This window comes from Chaetura pelagica, unplaced genomic scaffold (assembly GCF_000747805.2).
Source record: "Chaetura pelagica isolate M959 unplaced genomic scaffold, ChaPel_1.0 scaffold401, whole genome shotgun sequence".
Lineage (NCBI taxonomy): Eukaryota > Metazoa > Chordata > Aves > Apodiformes > Apodidae > Chaetura > Chaetura pelagica.
Genome location: NW_009952259.1, coordinates 2,130,889 through 2,147,720, shown reverse-complemented (window position 1 = coordinate 2,147,720; position 16,832 = coordinate 2,130,889). Strand labels below are relative to the sequence as shown.

Here is a 16,832-nt window from a genome sequence, read left to right as displayed (position 1 = left end):
AAATTTGACTTGATTTATTTATTTTTATTTTCTTTCCAGAAAAGAATAAGGATCATTATCTTCTTTCAGAAATGCCTTTTGTTTCAAAAGGGTAGCTGGTCTGGTAGGCAGACAGAATAATTGTTTCACCCTAGAACTACACCAGGATTTTATTTTCTCTCCACCCCTTTTCCTCCTTGCAATATGTTGTTGTGTATGTTTGATGGACTATCCTATATCAAGCAGGAAAACACAACTATGATATCCAAAACCTGTACAGCTAATTATTTAAGGCAACTGGATTTTGGTGGGGTTTTTGTGAGAAGCTGAACTAAGGAAACCTGGTTGCTGCAGGTTGGCACTGGTCCCACCACAATAACCTCTCTGCTGCAGTAACCTTGGCCTGTTGGAATGGCCATATTCCAGCATCCCCTTCCCATTGTGCTGGGTAAAATGTAGCAGAAGTAATTCCTGGTCCAGAGCTACCCTTGTAGTGAGGAGCTGGCTGGGAACCACCACTCTTGAGAAGGAATAAGGATTTCTTCCTGTCTTTCCCTGAGAACAGGGCACTGACAAGGTGTCTCTGCTTGGACACCACTTAGTATTTTTCCAGTGTTGACATTAACTTACTGGCTGCCTTTAAGAACTAAAGGTGTCTCCAGTATGAGTGAAGCTAACCCGTTTTTTCAGAAATTATTATGGAGTGGGGAAGGCACATGATAGGTCAAATCATGAAAATTCATGAGCCTGGATTTCTTAGGAGGTGAAACTAAGGAAAAAATGTAAATATATGTATATATATATATGTATACCCAGAAATGCTTTTGTTCTTCACAGACCCGAATGCTGCTTTAGTTCCTTCAGGAGGCTGGATGCTAAGGCTGCTACTGAAAAATTCCAGCAGGATCTGGGCTTCAGAATGCTCAACTGTGGAAGGACAGATCTGATCAACCAAGCCATCGACGTGCTGGGACCTGAGGGGGTTAACACCATGGATGATCAGGTATTGCCACAGCACCACACACACACTGTGTTAGCACAGTGCACGTTCCTTTCCATGTGGCAAATCAATACACCAGGCTGTGAGTGCTGATTGCCTCTCCAAGGCTTTTCTGATTCCACTTTGTGTTTTAGTGTGAAAACGTATCCCTTAGAAAATAAAAAAACAACCCCCCAAAAAGCCACAGCTTAGAGTGAATTGAATATTTATCAGCTGGAGTGTAGGTCTGTTCCTTGGCCTGTCTCAGACACTGGTGGGAAGCAGGTTAATACAGTGGCTGCAAATGGAAGGTCTGACATTGGCTCAATGCTAAAGCAGTGTCAAAACAAACTGGATTGTGCTGGCTGAGGGAGGAGTGACCAAAAGATTTTCCTGTCTGATGGCTGTTCTCAGAACAGTCTGGCCTGTAAGAAACAGCACCAAGAACCCCAGTGGCATTGCTATCAGTCACTGTTAGCTTTGTTGAAAATCCATCATGTTGATGTGTCTGTTTTTTTTCATTTTTACCTGTTCCCTGCCCAGCAACACTGAACCACAGGGATTTGGTAGAGTGGGGAGTCTTGTGCTGCTTCTACTTGTGCTGTCAGACCCATCAAGTAACAGCAGAGTCTGTTCTCTGGGGTATCATTGAATTAGCTTTTAATTAAAAACCCTCCTTCTCCCAAATAAATACTCATCATAGCTGTCACAGCAATGAGAATGAGCTGTCATGCCTCAGAAACAACAGGATGTTTAGCAGTAGGAAGGCTTTACATTCAATTAGAGCGACTTTGTCCTCAACAGCATTCTACTGCAGTAGCATTTCAGCCCAAGTGCTGAAACCCACACATCTTCCACAGTACTTTCCACCACGTGCAATTTCAAAGGAAGTGTGAGTGTGTACACAGATAGGAGCAGAAGCTAATCCTCATGTACAAATCCACTACAAGGAACTCTGTGGTCCCAGAGGTGGGGTATGAAATCATAGGTCCCCTTGATATTAAAGTAACAAAGGTGGCAGATTACTTCTTTTTTTTCCCCCATAATTATTTTTACAATTCTTGGTTTTGGAGCCCTTGAGGCCTTTAGTTCTCTCAGAGCAGATTATTTTGCATCATGAACATTACCACCCTAGCACCAAAGACACTGGCTCCAAGACCATCACTTCTCCCTTGTGGGGTGTTCTTTACCTTTCTTTAGCCAGCCAGCAAACCAGGAGCTTTCTTTTTATGCATAAAGACCCTGCACTCTGTGGGCAACTCATTGAAAAGTGTGAGGAGTTTCTGCTGTCAATTATTTATGGTCTCATTGTCATCCTGTTGATGTCATCCTCCAGCCAGTCCTGCTGTGAGCAGGGGGGTCGCACCGTGCTGGCAACTCTGTCTTCTTTGCAGAATGCTGCTCCCACAACTCAAAGCAGAGTTTTGGCACTGACCGAGGAGGGCAAGACAGGCTCCCTCTGGAGACATTGTTACTATGAAATTCTCCACTCAAGGGTTTCTGGAGCAATTCATCTCTGCAGCTAAGCAAAGTGTCCTCCATTGTGCTACCAGTCACAGAGAGACTTAAATCCAAACTCTAGCAGTCACTCTGTCATAACTGGAATTTGAAACCCAATCTGAACTTTGCAGCAAGCTGATCTTGCCCTTCTGTGAAGGAATAAGCCCAAGCCAGTATTTCCAAACTTGGGAAAACTCACTTGGGCATGGCAACAGAAAGCAGGTCTCCATGTCCTGCCATGTGATAGAACATTTAATACTGGCACCTGATAAGCTCAGTTCATATAATCTTGATTTCTTTTGGTCATGATGAGTGTTCCTCAACCAGTGCACCATAGGCAGGCCCTCCAGGGCACTGCAGCCGGGTGTGACCATCTCTCACCTGGCAAGCACAGCAAAAGTTGTGGTGCAAATCCTGTAATAAACAGAGCTGTTGGACTATAACATAGAGGCTCTAGATTCAGGTTTTGACCACTCCCAGAACGTGAGCATGTCCAGTGTTGAGGTGTTTGTTCAGACCTACTTCTACTCATCTGGGTGTGGAGAGATTAGAGAGAGGGAGGGAGCTCAGAATGTATCTGCAGAAATTGAGTTTGGAGCAGGACCCTGTATTCACTTCCAGTGGGGACCCAGCAGCAACCTGGGTTTCACAGGATTTGAAGCATTTAGGAAAAGAGTATCTTGAAACAAGCAGGGAAGGCAAAACTGATATTAAAAATAAAATGAAACAAAATCTGTACAAACCTTTAGTTTTGGCCCCCTGACTGTGGCAGTAAATATGGGCTTGTACTGCAGACCCAAGTTTTGAGTTCTCAGTTAAGTTTGTCTTTAATGAGAGTGGATCCTCCCAAGTCCCCCAAAAGCCAAACCTACCTATTGCCCCCCCAGCCATCACCCCTGTAACATCATTGCAGATGTAACTGCCTCAAACGCAGGAAGTTTGGAATTGTGGCTGTTTGGAAAAGACCCCTCTGCAGATCCAAGAGCTGAACTCCTCTGTGTGAGATGTAACTGTATTTATGTCCCTCTCTAAAGACGAAGCTGCATTATTACACAAAGAGCAGCAGAGAGGCTGCCTGGGAAAAATTGATGAAGGGAGGGGAAAAAATGTGGGATGTGAGCAGGAGAGGATTTTACTAGGCCATCTCCTTTCTGTCCTTGGCTACTTTTGGAATGAACTCAGTAAGTAAGGCTCATTTCTCTCTTAACTCATTTCTGAGCTGTCATGGTTTGCTGGTTAAATAGAATGAGAGAGATTTATGGATTGAAATGCTGAAATATTGTGGCAAATAGGATTTTAGCAACAGGGCTCAATTGCCAAACAAATTCATCTTGTGTATTTTTATGTTGGTTTGTGCTTTCTGTTCATCTGGCTACAAATGATCCAAGAAATGGATCTTTTTTGGCAGCCTGGAGAAGGGTCAAGCATTATGGACAATACAGGGCTGGGATTTTGGTTTGTATTCTTGCAGTCTTGTCCCCTTGTGTTTTGTCCCCATCACTTTGCAATACTAGTGTATTGTGCCCACTCTGCATAGAAACCAAGATGTTCTGAACATACACTTGTGCTGTCCCTACAGACTCTTCTGTGTGTTAAGGTTCACACTCCCCGTGTCTGTAGCAGTTTCATTGTTTAGGTAAAGAAACACAACTTTCTCTTCTTCTTCCTGAAGGGTATGACCCCACTTATGTACGCCTGTGCTGCTGGAGATGAAGCCATGGTCCAAATGCTTATAGATGCTGGAGCAAATTTAGATATACCAGTAAGTAATAAAGGACCCTGTCCCCATAATTAGTCATCTGTTAACTAGCAAGAGGCATTGCAAAATCTTTCCTAGCAACTGAAGCTTCGTTTCTGGAAGCCACTTATTTCAGAAATCATTGCTTCAGGGATTTGGGAGGGGAAAGAAAACCTTCCAAACCTCTGGAGCACTCAGTGGCTCCGGTTATGATTGGCATTGGCAAGTCTAATAGGCACAGTTGGGTAAAGGGGCCTCCCTCCTGAGAGCTGCCATGGGGAGAAACCAGTAAGCCCATTAAAAAGGCCCAGGGGACTGGGCAGTGCGACTGGTGCTGGCAGCCTTCTCTAAATGGGCCTAAGTTACCCTTCCCTGCAGTTGTCACAAAGAAAAAAAACCAGTTATGTGCAAGTCTGAAGATTCTGGCAGACAGAGCCCACAGTGGTGACCAACTGCCTGGTTCCCTTCTCCCAGGTTCCCAGCGCCTCTCCACGATACCCATCAGTCCATCCCGACAGCCGGCACTGGACCGCTCTCACCTTCGCTGTGCTCCACGGGCACATCTCTGTTGTTCAGGTAAGCAGAGGAATTCTCCTCCTTGGGAATCTTTACAGCAGGGACAGAGGGACTGGATGCTTTCTGACTTGTGATGTTCTTTGGGTTATACATTTACACCTGCAAAAATGAAACATCTGCTGATTTCTGCTCCAGTGGCAGCAAATCATCTGTGACTTCCTTTATAATCCTCCAGAATTGCATGAACAAGACTTAAGCCACCGTGGGAGTTGAGCCTCTCACATCCTCCCCCTTCCCTTTTCTGGGGAATTAATGCAGAGGGCAGTGGAATGGGGTGGAGTCCTGGGAATCCTCCCTGAACTTCAAGAGGAATTCAACAGTGATCACAACAGAGAGCCAAGTGCTGGTGAATTCAATTTACCTTCTGCTGAAAAGAGAAAGAAAAGATATGAGCAATGAGCAACACGGGAGGTTGCACACACTCGTCTGTTTGTGTACATTTGTAAACAATCACAAAGGTTGAGTCCACCTGGCAGGTTGCCAGGGCAGCCTTTGGGATGACAAAGATTGGGCAGCCTGAATTTATATGTGAGATAAGAGTGTGATTCTCCCTGGAGGTGTAGCCAAGGTCCTGTTGGACTGTGTTACCACAATGTTTGTTTCTTTCATTTTGGTTAAAACCAAAGATTACATAATCTTTGTTTGTTTTGTTTTAATTGGGCAACTGTCATTAAAAGGGCAGATGTCAGCTTTTGCTGAAATCAGTGTAGAAAACCCCTTTTCCAGTTAAGGTCTACTGTGCAAGACTTGCATGGAACAGCTGGCACCGAGAGAGAAACCACCCAGCAGTCGTGCTCTGCAAAATGTTTGATAATAGAAATGTGAATGCGTTTGCTGTGTCAAGACCAAGGTTATCACTAACTGGGCCTGGCTGAGACTGTTAGAATGTGACAGTGTTGTAGGAATCAGTCAGCTGGACTCCTCCACAGTGGGAGAACCTCCTGCAGTGCTGGTGATGTACCCATGGGCAGGGTTTACCCTCCCTGCTGTGGGAGAGGGGCAGCACCCACCCCTCTGCACCTGCACACGGTGCCTGGGGTGCCCCATGTGTCTGCCAGCCCTCCCTGGCCATAAAAGGTCCCCATTAGCTTATAACCTTCTCCTCTTCATCTGGGAGGGGGGAGTTTCCCTTGCAAAGCTGCTCTGTGCATCCAGTGAAAGCAGGTTCTGTGTCTGCTGAGGTATGGTTGGCCTCCAGGGGGATTCCCTGGAGAATCCCTGTTTCCTGAGCACAGCGTGGAACTGCATCAGATGGACTTCCTGTACTGAAGAGAAGCTCTGATTGCCCAGCTCTTTGGAGCTGGAAAATTACAGTTGCAAAACCATGTTCATCAAGGAGATGTAAAAAGAAAAGAAAAACCAAACAAACAAGTAGGTGATGTTCTCCAAGCTGCCAGCTGAGCAGCCTTCCAGCTTGAACTCACTACTGAAAGCAGAGTAAAGCAAGAGAAAGGAAGAAAACTCTTAACCTGACATTCATGTGGAGACCTTAGTCCTAGGCAAGAGAAGTTTGTCTTGTAATAAATATTTTGCTTTCACCTTTTGAGATGGTCTCTGTGTGTGGATGAATCTGCTGGCTTGCTTTTTGAACACACCCACAACCTCTTCTGTCTTTCTGCACTGCTCTTTTCTCAACTCCTTGTCTTTCCTGTGCCTGTTGCAGCTGCTTCTGGATGCTGGTGCCCACGTTGAGGGCTCTGCTGTTAACAGTGGAGAAGACAACTACGCCGAGACCCCCCTCCAGCTGGCCTCAGCAGCAGGTAAGCTCAGCACAGCCTCAGCTCCTGCTACCCCACAATAACCACAACCAGCTCACATTGGGAGGTCCAGTGTCTGGAAACTGTGGGAAGAGTCACGTTCCATTCTGAGGTACCCTGGGTACAGGACTTAAAGCTGTTGTCATGTGGCAAGAGGTTTGATGGGCACTAGATGAGTGTCTGCAGGTGGTCCCAACGCTCATCTCCTGCCAGTGGCCTCCAGAGTGAAGCTGACTGAAATAACTCCTCTGCACAGGGCACTGGCAAGGAACATAAACCAGCTACTGTCTAGTCTAGGCATGTCTTGGATCTAAATAACATCCAGCTGCAAAAATTAACAAGTTTTAAGTTCAGCCTGGGGAAAAATAGCTGCTATAGAAAGAAATTTGTTTTATTAATTTATTAAATATGAGTAAAATTCTGCATGGCTTCTACCTGTCAGGAGAAGAGTTTCACATTCTGGGAGCAAGCCTGTGCTAGCCTAAAAGTACCTGTTATTTTTCCACACTTAACTTCTAGTTGTTTTTACCTTTTCTTCTTCATTACTTTCAGCTTCATTTTTTGTGTGTTTATGAAGATAAGTCTCTGCCTTCCTCTGCACCAAGTTTTATTGAAGGGGTAAAAAAAAATAGCAAATGCTCATTGTGCTAGGTCTCCTGCCACCATTCCCTGCTCCATCTAGTGAAAGGAGTGGAAAGGAGGCCTGGTTGAATGTGGGCTGCACCCAGATACTTGTCTGCAGGGAGGGTTTATGGAGCTGTGGTCAGCAAGAGCAGCACAGAGCAGCTCCTGTCTGGTCTTTGTTCATCTCATCCACCAGCTAAGCAGCCCAGCCTCTAATCCTAGTAAAACTGGTTGCACACAGCTCTGCTGGTATGTATTGAGAGCACCAGACCAGTTTAATTCTCTTTTCATTCTGCCTCTAGCTAGTTGTGTGTTGTTAGGTAATTTAAGTGCTTTGTGACTCAGTTTCTCTCTCTGAGATGTTATGAAGCCTCATGCTTGCAGGGTGCTCTGGAAGCCTAGAAGTTGCTGGTACAGTGTCCGTTCCCAATCCTGTTATATGCTATATCAAAGAGGCAGTAGACATGGAATCATCCTGATGATTCTGTCCATTTCTTCCTAGGAAACTACGAGCTGGTCAGCTTACTGCTGAGCAGGGGTGCTGATCCACTCCTGAGTATGCTGGAAGTCAATGGGATGTCTTCATCACTTCATGAGGATATGAATTGCTTCAGCCACTCAGCTGCACATGGGCACAGGTAAAGCTCTGCTCATGCTCAGAGCCATTTTTCTCAGACTGGTCCAGTTCAGACATAGGTTGTGCCTTTAAAGTATTTTGGGGAACAGAAAGATTCTTAAAACTGGCAGTTGCTCTTTGCATTTTCTTCTCACTTGCTGGTCTGGTTCTGCAGGACTAGGAGTGGGTAGGAGCTGGTTCTAGGTTATACATGAGCAGACTGAGTTCCACCTCTGGGAAGGTTATGGGATCATGGTTCATGTTCTGAGGCAGAATTAAGATGGCAAAAAAAGATCTGCAGCAGAATTTGATTGACTCCATCTCTGGTTTTGGGATGGCCAACCAGTAAATCAGTCATTAAAATGCTGAAAAGCCAGCCTGGGCTTTCCAACCCTGTTTTCAGGGTAGTTATTTAGAACTAAGCCATTACTTGCAAACCCATCCAGAGATCTTTCTGTTCCCAGAAAAAAATATGAGTGTAACAAGCCAATTAAAACAGCCCTGAAACCACCCATGTCGTTGGGCTGGGAGGTGTCCACAGGGTTTCCCAGTACAGCCTGGCCCTTCCAGTAGCACGTTAAAGAGCAGCTACCTTGCCTGAACACAGCTCTGCCTTACAGGAGGACAGCACCTCCAGGTACATCACACACTTGGATACACCTGGAAAAATAACCCAAGCTCAAACGAGGCCCAAACTGCACAAAGCTGGAGCAGCCTCATGCAGTGATGGACAGTGTAAAACTGCACAAACGCTGCTCTGTTCCCAGCTCTCTTCCCTCCCCACAATCTTCTGCAAGGTCTAACTGTGCAAACTGTGAAACTGGAGGCTTATTTTTCAACTGGATAGGTCAGGGTGATCCTACAGCACCAAATGAACATTTTTTTAAGTCACACCGAGTGGTGTGAGTGCAAAGAAAGCACCAGCTAGTGGCAGGTGAGCGCCACCGCAGAGTGCTGGGCTGGGGAAGCTCTGCTGCAGGTCGCTCCAGCTGGCTGGAGGGACACCAGCCATCCAGCCTTCCTAAAGGTGGCTGGACACAAACAAGAAAGCCTCTTCCTTGCAACTGCTGTGTGAAATTCCAAACCAAAACGATTCTGCCTGGAGTTAGTGATGTGGAACTACCTTTTGTTTGTGTTTTTTTTATGGTTTCTCTGTACTGATGCAGGAAGCAGGGCTGAGGAAATCAATGTAATGGTGCTTGAGGATGGTCATTTAGGAAAACAGTAAAGGGTCTAACAGACACTCTCTGGTAGATCTTACTTAATATGTCACCACACTTGGGGCTGGCAGGAGGAAGTGTGTGCTTCTATGTGCCACTGAGGTTCCAGAGCATATTCCATTCTTTTGCCTTTGCTATCAGGCCATTGATTTTTAGCACATGGGATAGCAAAGGACAAGTGTATCAAATGCTGCTCCGTATCTGCCAGCTGTCTGGCTCTGGAAGGAAAATTATTATTGATGAAGCCAGACCCCTAAACCCAGACCATCACAGTCCTGCCTGAATTGCTATTTCATTTATCAATAAGCGAGATCTCTTCCCTCTCCTCAGGAACGTTCTGCGCAAGCTCCTGACCCAGCCCCAGCAGCTGAAGGGAGATGTCCTCTCACTGGAGGAGATTTTAGCTGAGGGGGTGGAGAGTGACACCTCCAGCCAGGGCAGCTCCAGCGAGGGACAAGTCAGGCTGTGCAAAACACGAATGAAAGCTCTGCAGGAGGCCATGTACTACAGTGCTGAGCACGGCTACGTAGACATCACCATGGAGCTCAGGGCCCTTGGTAAGGTGTTCTCTTTATTTTAAGCATCGTGTACACGTGTGAAAAGCTTGTGCCCCTGTCCCCTGGAGAAGAATCTGTTCAGCCCAACTGCAACTTCTCCCAAGCTGATGGGAACCAGCTGTCTAATTTAATTTTTTTAAGTGTTTAAGGTCCCTCACATGATAACTTTTTTTTTCAAATTCCCACTGATCTAGGATGTCTCTCACTTTTGGCTGGATTCCCTGTTCCCATGTATCAAAAGCAAGGGGCATGTCTCTCTGTCAGATACCCTGACACTTAAAGTGTTAAGTGTTAAAGAGGCTGCTCTCCCAAACAAAGATAACATCAGAGATGATATGGGTTAAGGCGAAAGAACAATTTGATTCAAAAGTGGGAAAAAAGTTTTGAAGCTTATGTGTCAAGACTGTTACAGGAGGAAAGACTTCACACCATGTGTGTGTGGGGTTAGGTATTCTTTACAAGTTCAGTTAAAATTTATTTGCAGTTCTGGCTAATCCTGAAGCTAAATACACACTAGGGAGTCTCTGGTCCTTAAAGATCAGCAGAAGGTTCCAACCTATGGTCCTGGTATCAGTTTATTGCAGATAAGTCAATCTGTTAGTGACCCAGACCAGTCATCTCTGATACCAAGAGACAAATGTATCTGCTGATAGGGTGTATGTAAAGATCTACTTCAGCCACTGTCAGTACCAGCAGCAGGACAATCTACTCACGGATACTTCAGCAAAGCCTCATCCATCCCTCTCCTTTTCCCTGTGGCTGCAGGAGTCCCTTGGAAGCTCCACGTGTGGATCGAGTCGCTGAGGACAACCTTCTACCAGTCCCGTTACTCTGTCGTGCAGACCCTCCTACGGGAATTTGTCACCATCAAGGAGGAGGACTATAATGAAGAACTGGTTAATGAAGGGCTGCAGCTCATGTTTGACATCCTCAAAACCAGCAAAGTAATTATTACTTTGGTAACACTATCAAAACTAACTGTTTTTTTTGCAGCACACAGCAGGTGGAAGCCTGTGCAAAGTCCCTGCTGAGTCAGGGTCTGAAAAAGGCCCTGGGAGCTCTGTCTGACCCACAGCTGCAGCCCTCCCAGCCAGGGCCCTCATCTCAGCAGAACTGAAAGCTGCTCTGTTCAAGTCCTGCTCAGCACCTGGCTTTTGCAACCATGGGACTGTGAGAGGAAGAGTTACCAGCACAGCACTGGGCAATTCAGGTTCCCTCAGTCACAACTCTCTGAACAATCCTTCTGTTCAGTGACATTTTCCTTCTACTTTTTTCTTTTATTTAAAGATTGCCAGTGACTGTTCCTCCCTTGCTTTTCAAGGCATGTCTAGAAGGGGTTTGATCCAGTTTTGCAGATAAGCTCACCCAGGCTGTACCACATTCTCTTCCAAGAGGCTGTTGCCCTCCTTGTTCAGAGGGGGATGCTGGCATTTGGACTATAGAAGGGACACACTCGAAATGCACAGGCAGGGGAGGCTGGGGAGTATCTTCACCTCTTGTGACCACCATAACTGGTCACTACCATATGCTTTAATTTAAAGGACCATTTCAGTGTAAGAGATACAATTGGCTAAATAAAAACAATTGCATACTAGGAACTGGAGCTTGCTCTGACCAAGAACTGAAAGCATTAATCAGATCTGGCTGAGAACAGGTTTGTGGGCTCCCCTCTTACAGAGCAAGTGGAAGGATCAACTTTTGCTGATGGACTCTTTTTCCCTTGGTTCGCCCATAAACTGTTGCTGAGAGCTTTGCCAGAGTGTGTTCCTTCTGATCACGTGCTTGTCCTACTCTTTGGAGCTTATTCTCCTAGGGTGCAGGTGCTGTAAGCCTCATGTCTGAAAGCTGCTCAGCACAAAGTGCTGGTGGATGATACCTGTTCTGTCCTCCTTGCAGAATGATTCCATCAACCAGCAGCTTGCATCCATCTTCACCCACTGCTACGGCAGCAGCCCCATCCCCAGCATTCCCGAGATCCGAAAGACACTGCCAGCCCGCCTGGGTAAGGTGCTCACCTGAGCAGTGAAGTTCTTGGCATTTCTGTTGTGGTTGTTGTTGTTTGTTATTTTTCTTAAAGCATCCACAGTTTCAAAAAAATACTCACCCTTTTATTTTTTCCTCTTTCCTTCCCTAATAGATCCTCACTTTCTAAACAATAAAGAAATGTCCGATGTCACTTTCTTAGTGGAAGGAAAGCTATTTTATGCACACAAAGTCCTGCTGGTTACTGCATCCAACAGGTGAGTTGTTCTCCACAGCCAGGTACAGTGTTACAGGAAGGTAACTGACATAAAATAACCAGTAATTATCCCTAAGATCCTGCGCAGTAGTTGGGAAGGTACATATCCAGCCACTTGCTGCCTGCCCACTCGCCCTCTCAGGGTTTGCCAGCGAGACCTCCGCTTGCTCCAGATTTCCTGGAAATCTCACCCTGGACCTGGTACGCTTGCAGTTCCTTGTTTCTTTCCCTCTTGTTGGCATAGTAACAGTGTTGTGCAAGTACTCCAGGGTGGGATTGGATCAGACTCAAGAACTTCCCAGGTTAAGTTGTCCCTGAAGTTCTAAACTAATTGCGTTCTATTGAAAGAAATGTTTTGGTTTTCAACTTGCAAGCAAGAGCAGGGAAGGATCCTGCCTTTGCCCCTGCTAAGGCTGCTGGTCAGTGGGTAACAAGTACATGAAGCACTAATACAGAAACCTCTTCAAACCATTCTCAGGTTTAAGACCCTGATGACCAATAAAACGGAGCACGACAGCCACGGCAGCAAGACTGTTGAAATCAGTGACATGAAATACAATATTTTCAAGGTATGTAACTTACTCTACCTTTTCTCTTCTCATCTTCTCACATACTTTGAAGTTGAGAGGGCCAAGGCTTTAATATCACAGGTCATTTACAAATAGATTGGAGTTCATTTCAGGAGGATTCTGATCTTTATCAGAAACCTCCAGGCTATATTCTTGCTTTCTCACTGACTCCTCCATAAAGCAGGGGAAATGAGTCTTCTACTGAAAGCAGTTTTATACTTTTAAGACACCATTTTCATACTTTTTAAGGGACCATTTCCATGCTGTGGTAAGCAAAAAGTAAACTTGTGTACAGCAGGTGGACTGCCAGGCTTTGTATTAGCTCAAATCTGATCAGAAATCAGTCGTGTCCCTTGCAAGAAAGACTCAAAATTGACAATTGCACTTTGGTTCTGTATTTAATGGACCTAAGAGAGGTCTCTCCATTCATGATGGAGAGAAAGCAGGATACTTAACCCAAGGAAAAAAACCAAGTCAGTGAAATGTGATAGTTGAGTTATTCCAGGTTCCAGATTTGGAAGGATGGTCCAGAACAGGGAAACCTGAAGTGCAGAACAGGTTGCACAACTGTGTCACTACAGCGTTGAGGCTTTTCCTTTTTCTAGAAGCAAACAGAACAGCAAAGCTGCTGGTCAGCAGTGCTGGCATCTCACATAGAGGCAATGAAGTTGAAGTTGATAAAGAATATATTTGCTGTAGTGGGAAGGGGCTGAGCAAGTTTTGTGCTGGATAGATGACATAACATTTGGCAGCTCAGGCCATGACACAAAAAATAAGATGTAATTGAGTATATTAAAACAAGCTCCCCTAACAACAATTTTACATCAAAAGGCTTCTAAAGAGAAACACCTCTGCCTCACTGCAACAAATCAAAAAGAATTAAAACAGTGAAATACTTCAAAGATTAAACAATTTGCTGGTAACTAAAATCAGAGATGAAGTGACTCTACAGCAAGCTCAGTTATGGTGCACAGAGGATGTTGAGCCACCCGAGATCTACATTCTGCTCAGGGCTGTGCTGGAAAGAAGCTTTGCTTCCCTGCAATTCCATTTTACAAATAAGGCAATATCCAGAATCAGAAGCTTAGTTTTGTTACCAGTACTGTTAGAAATGGTCCCACACCTGCTTATACTGGGCCCAGGGCACTGAGATGACTTCTCCTTCCAACACCAAACCAGTCATTCCCTGGATAAGACTGCACTGTTTTGCACACAGATCAAAGAGCAGAAGCTGCCTCTTGCTCTTCCCTGCAAACAATTAGGCTTTTTCCTCTGGCCCTGATGGGGGCTGGAAGCTGATTAGAAGCACAGCAGGGGACAGGAGGGGCTGAGAGGTCCCCGAGACACAGATGCTCAGGGGTGGCAGCTCCAGTGCTCCAGCAGCCCTGCATGTGCCTGGCCTGCAAGGCTTCACAAAGACAGATCTGAGGAACTGTTTTACAGGGACATTCATGTTGCTCAGAAACACACTGTCACCCTCAGCCTGAAATCCTCAACAGGGCCCTTGTCAGAGCCTGAGGAAGAAAAGTGTTAGAAAGCAGCAGATTTGCCACACTAAGGAAAAAAAAAACAACAAACAACTAAAAATAACCAAGCCAACAGTGGAGGTGACAGCCAGCACAATGCAGGGTTCCCAGCACTCAGGAAGGGGAGCTCAGCCCTTCACAGCCTCCTGTGAGCTCAGTGACAGCAGCTCCATGTCTGGCCTCCTTCCCATTCCAGATGCTGATGCAGTATTTATACTATGGAGGAACGGAATCCATGGAAATTCCCACCACTGATATCTTAGAGGTGAGAGTGTTTTCTTCTAAGTCTTGCCAAGTGCACTGGGGCATAAACAGGGCTTGAAAAGTGGAATCCAGGAGCTAACAGCAAGCTTCCACTCCAGGGGGTAACTTAACACTTTGGAATGAGCTTAAAGGTTCAAAACACCATTGCTTGGAAATAAGAACTAGCAATTATGTTTTATAATGTCCATGAGATGGTGGGGGGTGGTGGTGGTAGGAAGTGCTGGGTACAGCCAAAAGCACTGTGGTCTGTCACTTCAACTGCGCATCAAGTGGCCTTCCTGCTCTTTTCAGGAGGACTTTGCCATTAGAACAGGGAGTCAGAGATTATTCGCAGAAGAAATCCTCATTTCTGTTTCCCTTCCCTAAAAGCCTTTCAGGACCCATAATTTCAAGTAGTTTCTCTCCTCTCCTGATAGCTGCTGTCAGCTGCCAGCCTGTTCCAACTGGATGGTCTCCAGAGACACTGTGAAATCCTCTGTGCCCAGACGATCAGCATGGAGAACTCTGTTAACATCTATAAATATGCAAAGGTACGCTCCAAACTGTCTTCTGTAGGAGCAACAGTGGGACAGCACACTGCTCTCTGCCAGCTCCTTTTGGTAACTAAACACAAGAGGCACAGATCAGGCACCTGCTACACTAGCAGCTCTGCCAGAGCCACTAGTCAGATGTTGTATTCAAGTTCCAGCCTGCACAGTCCTACACAGCCCTAGTATGCTTTCCTGTCTGCAGCAATCACGTATGACATTGCTGCAAGATCCCTACAGAGCAGGGAGAGAGGTGTCTTAGCAGCAACACCAGCAAAACTGAGCAACTCAGATCCTCAGAGCAGCAAGGGCAACTGATCACAGAGCAGCAGCTAAGAGGGAAACCCTTTCCTAGCACTCCTCCTGCTAAAATACATCCTTTACAGCTCCAGGACTAGCATGAACTGTTGTGTGACACATATTCACCTCTATAGCAAATAGCTCACCTCACCAATAAAAGAACAGAAAAACACTCTGCCAGTCCTGGAAGTTTGCAGGTCAGATCCCTCAAAGACAAGCAGAAGGACTACACAAAGGGCTGATTTCCATGCACATGTTTATGCTGTGTGCAGTGTCCTGCTGCTCCTTTGCCATTCCTGACTCCCATGCTGGGCCATTTTTTTTCCGTGGAATTTGGGCTGGTGTCTTTCAGAACCTAAAATTTCACAGTATGCAATGGCAGAGAGCATGAAGGGAACATTCCCTACTGGCCTTTAGTTCTTTTCCTTAAATTACTATTAGCACAAAGTTCCCAGAGACAGGGGATATGTGTGTGCACAGTGCTTAATATGGAATGTGGGCTTCATTGTTCTGAGTTTCCCCCACTGAAGCAAAGGGAACCAGACGACAGCCAGAAAATCCACCTAACATGTTTTAGAAGTGTAACATCCCTGTTTTCCTACACACAGCTCCTTTTTTTCTGGGAGCTAGGCTCACATCCTATGAACCATCCTCATCTTGCCAGGAGCTGTGTGCCATCTGGCAGTGCAGCCCCCAGTTCCCCTCTTGCACAGCCAAACAGGTATCTTGGCCACTTCATCAGCCAGCTGCTCTGCTCCTTTAGGAGGAGCAGGCTGGAGTGCAGGCCCGTGGCTCTGCCAGCAGGGGAGGGAATTAAAACAGCTTGACTGCCTCCCTGCTCACTCCTGTGCCTGCAAAAAGCACCAGAAGAAATTCTCAGCCATTGCTGGTACTACCTTCACTGCTTTTCCACTGTTCCTGTGGTCTTAGAAAACATGAATGGGAAGAGCATTATATAGAAAAAGAAATGAGCAGCAGCTTGTCCCTTAGGTCTGTGTCACAGAAAGGCTAATTGATCTTCCTAATTGATCATCTTCTCTCGGGCAGATTCACAACGCACCCGAACTAGCCTCCTTCTGTGAAGGCTTCTTCCTCAAACACATGAGCTCCCTTCTAGAGCAGGACTCCTTCAGACAGCTGATCTACAGCAGGAACAGCAAGGTGCAAGGCCTGGAGCCCCTGCGGGACCTGCAGACAGCCCTGGCCGCCCGCCTGCACTCCGTGTATGTCACCTCCCGGGTGTGAGGCGGGACGGAGGAGCAGCAGGAGCGGTGGGTGGAGCGGCAGGGGCCGCGTCCTCGGGAAAAGCTGCGACTTTCCCGTTCGCCTTCTGCATCTTGCCGAAAGGCCCCTACCACACACACCCCCCAGGCGAGGGTGCTGTGCCTCGTCCCACCGACGGGGGAAGAGGGGAGCTGGCTTCTCTGTGCTGCTACTGTCACAGAAACACTGTCACGGCACAAACCAGAACTGAGGATGCAAGCCAAGAGAAAATCCATGCTGGCACTGAAAGAAGAACAGGGCAGGGCTGCAGAGAACGAGGCACTACACCCAGAGCCAGCACCAAACGTGTACTCCTCAGTGTCTGGCCACACACCAAAATGGCCACCCAGTTGAGACACCCATAGATGTTTTCCTTGAAAAAAAAACACAAAAAACAAAAAAAACCAACAACAAACAAAAAGGCTGCATAGAAGGAGTTTTCTAACCCTAAGGACACTGCCCACTCAGAGTCACCTGTCAGAACACAGGCTGAGGTACACACCTGCCTTGCTGGAGCCATGAACACCAGTGTCTCTACATGGCAACAGGCTCTGACATAAATTCCCCCCCCCCCCCCCCCTGTCTGTCGCGGCCGCGA

At 46.4% G+C, this 16,832-nt stretch overlaps 1 protein-coding gene across 1 annotated transcript in view; it reads left to right on the top strand.

Moving 5' to 3' along the window:
• ABTB2 (ankyrin repeat and BTB (POZ) domain containing 2) overlaps positions 1 to 16,216 on the top strand; it is a 137,656-nt gene extending 121,440 nt beyond the window's left edge. Inside the window, exons 7-19 of the mRNA XM_010007451.1 lie at positions 817 to 982; positions 4,131 to 4,220; positions 4,671 to 4,772; positions 6,436 to 6,532; positions 7,656 to 7,791; positions 9,320 to 9,546; positions 10,312 to 10,490; positions 11,443 to 11,548; positions 11,684 to 11,786; positions 12,264 to 12,354; positions 14,077 to 14,145; positions 14,561 to 14,674; positions 16,019 to 16,216. Coding sequence (XP_010005753.1) covers positions 817 to 982; positions 4,131 to 4,220; positions 4,671 to 4,772; positions 6,436 to 6,532; positions 7,656 to 7,791; positions 9,320 to 9,546; positions 10,312 to 10,490; positions 11,443 to 11,548; positions 11,684 to 11,786; positions 12,264 to 12,354; positions 14,077 to 14,145; positions 14,561 to 14,674; positions 16,019 to 16,216 — 1,678 coding nt within the window. The remainder of the gene's footprint in view (positions 1 to 816; positions 983 to 4,130; positions 4,221 to 4,670; positions 4,773 to 6,435; positions 6,533 to 7,655; positions 7,792 to 9,319; positions 9,547 to 10,311; positions 10,491 to 11,442; positions 11,549 to 11,683; positions 11,787 to 12,263; positions 12,355 to 14,076; positions 14,146 to 14,560; positions 14,675 to 16,018) is intronic.
• Positions 16,217 to 16,832: the final 616 nt, after the last annotated feature.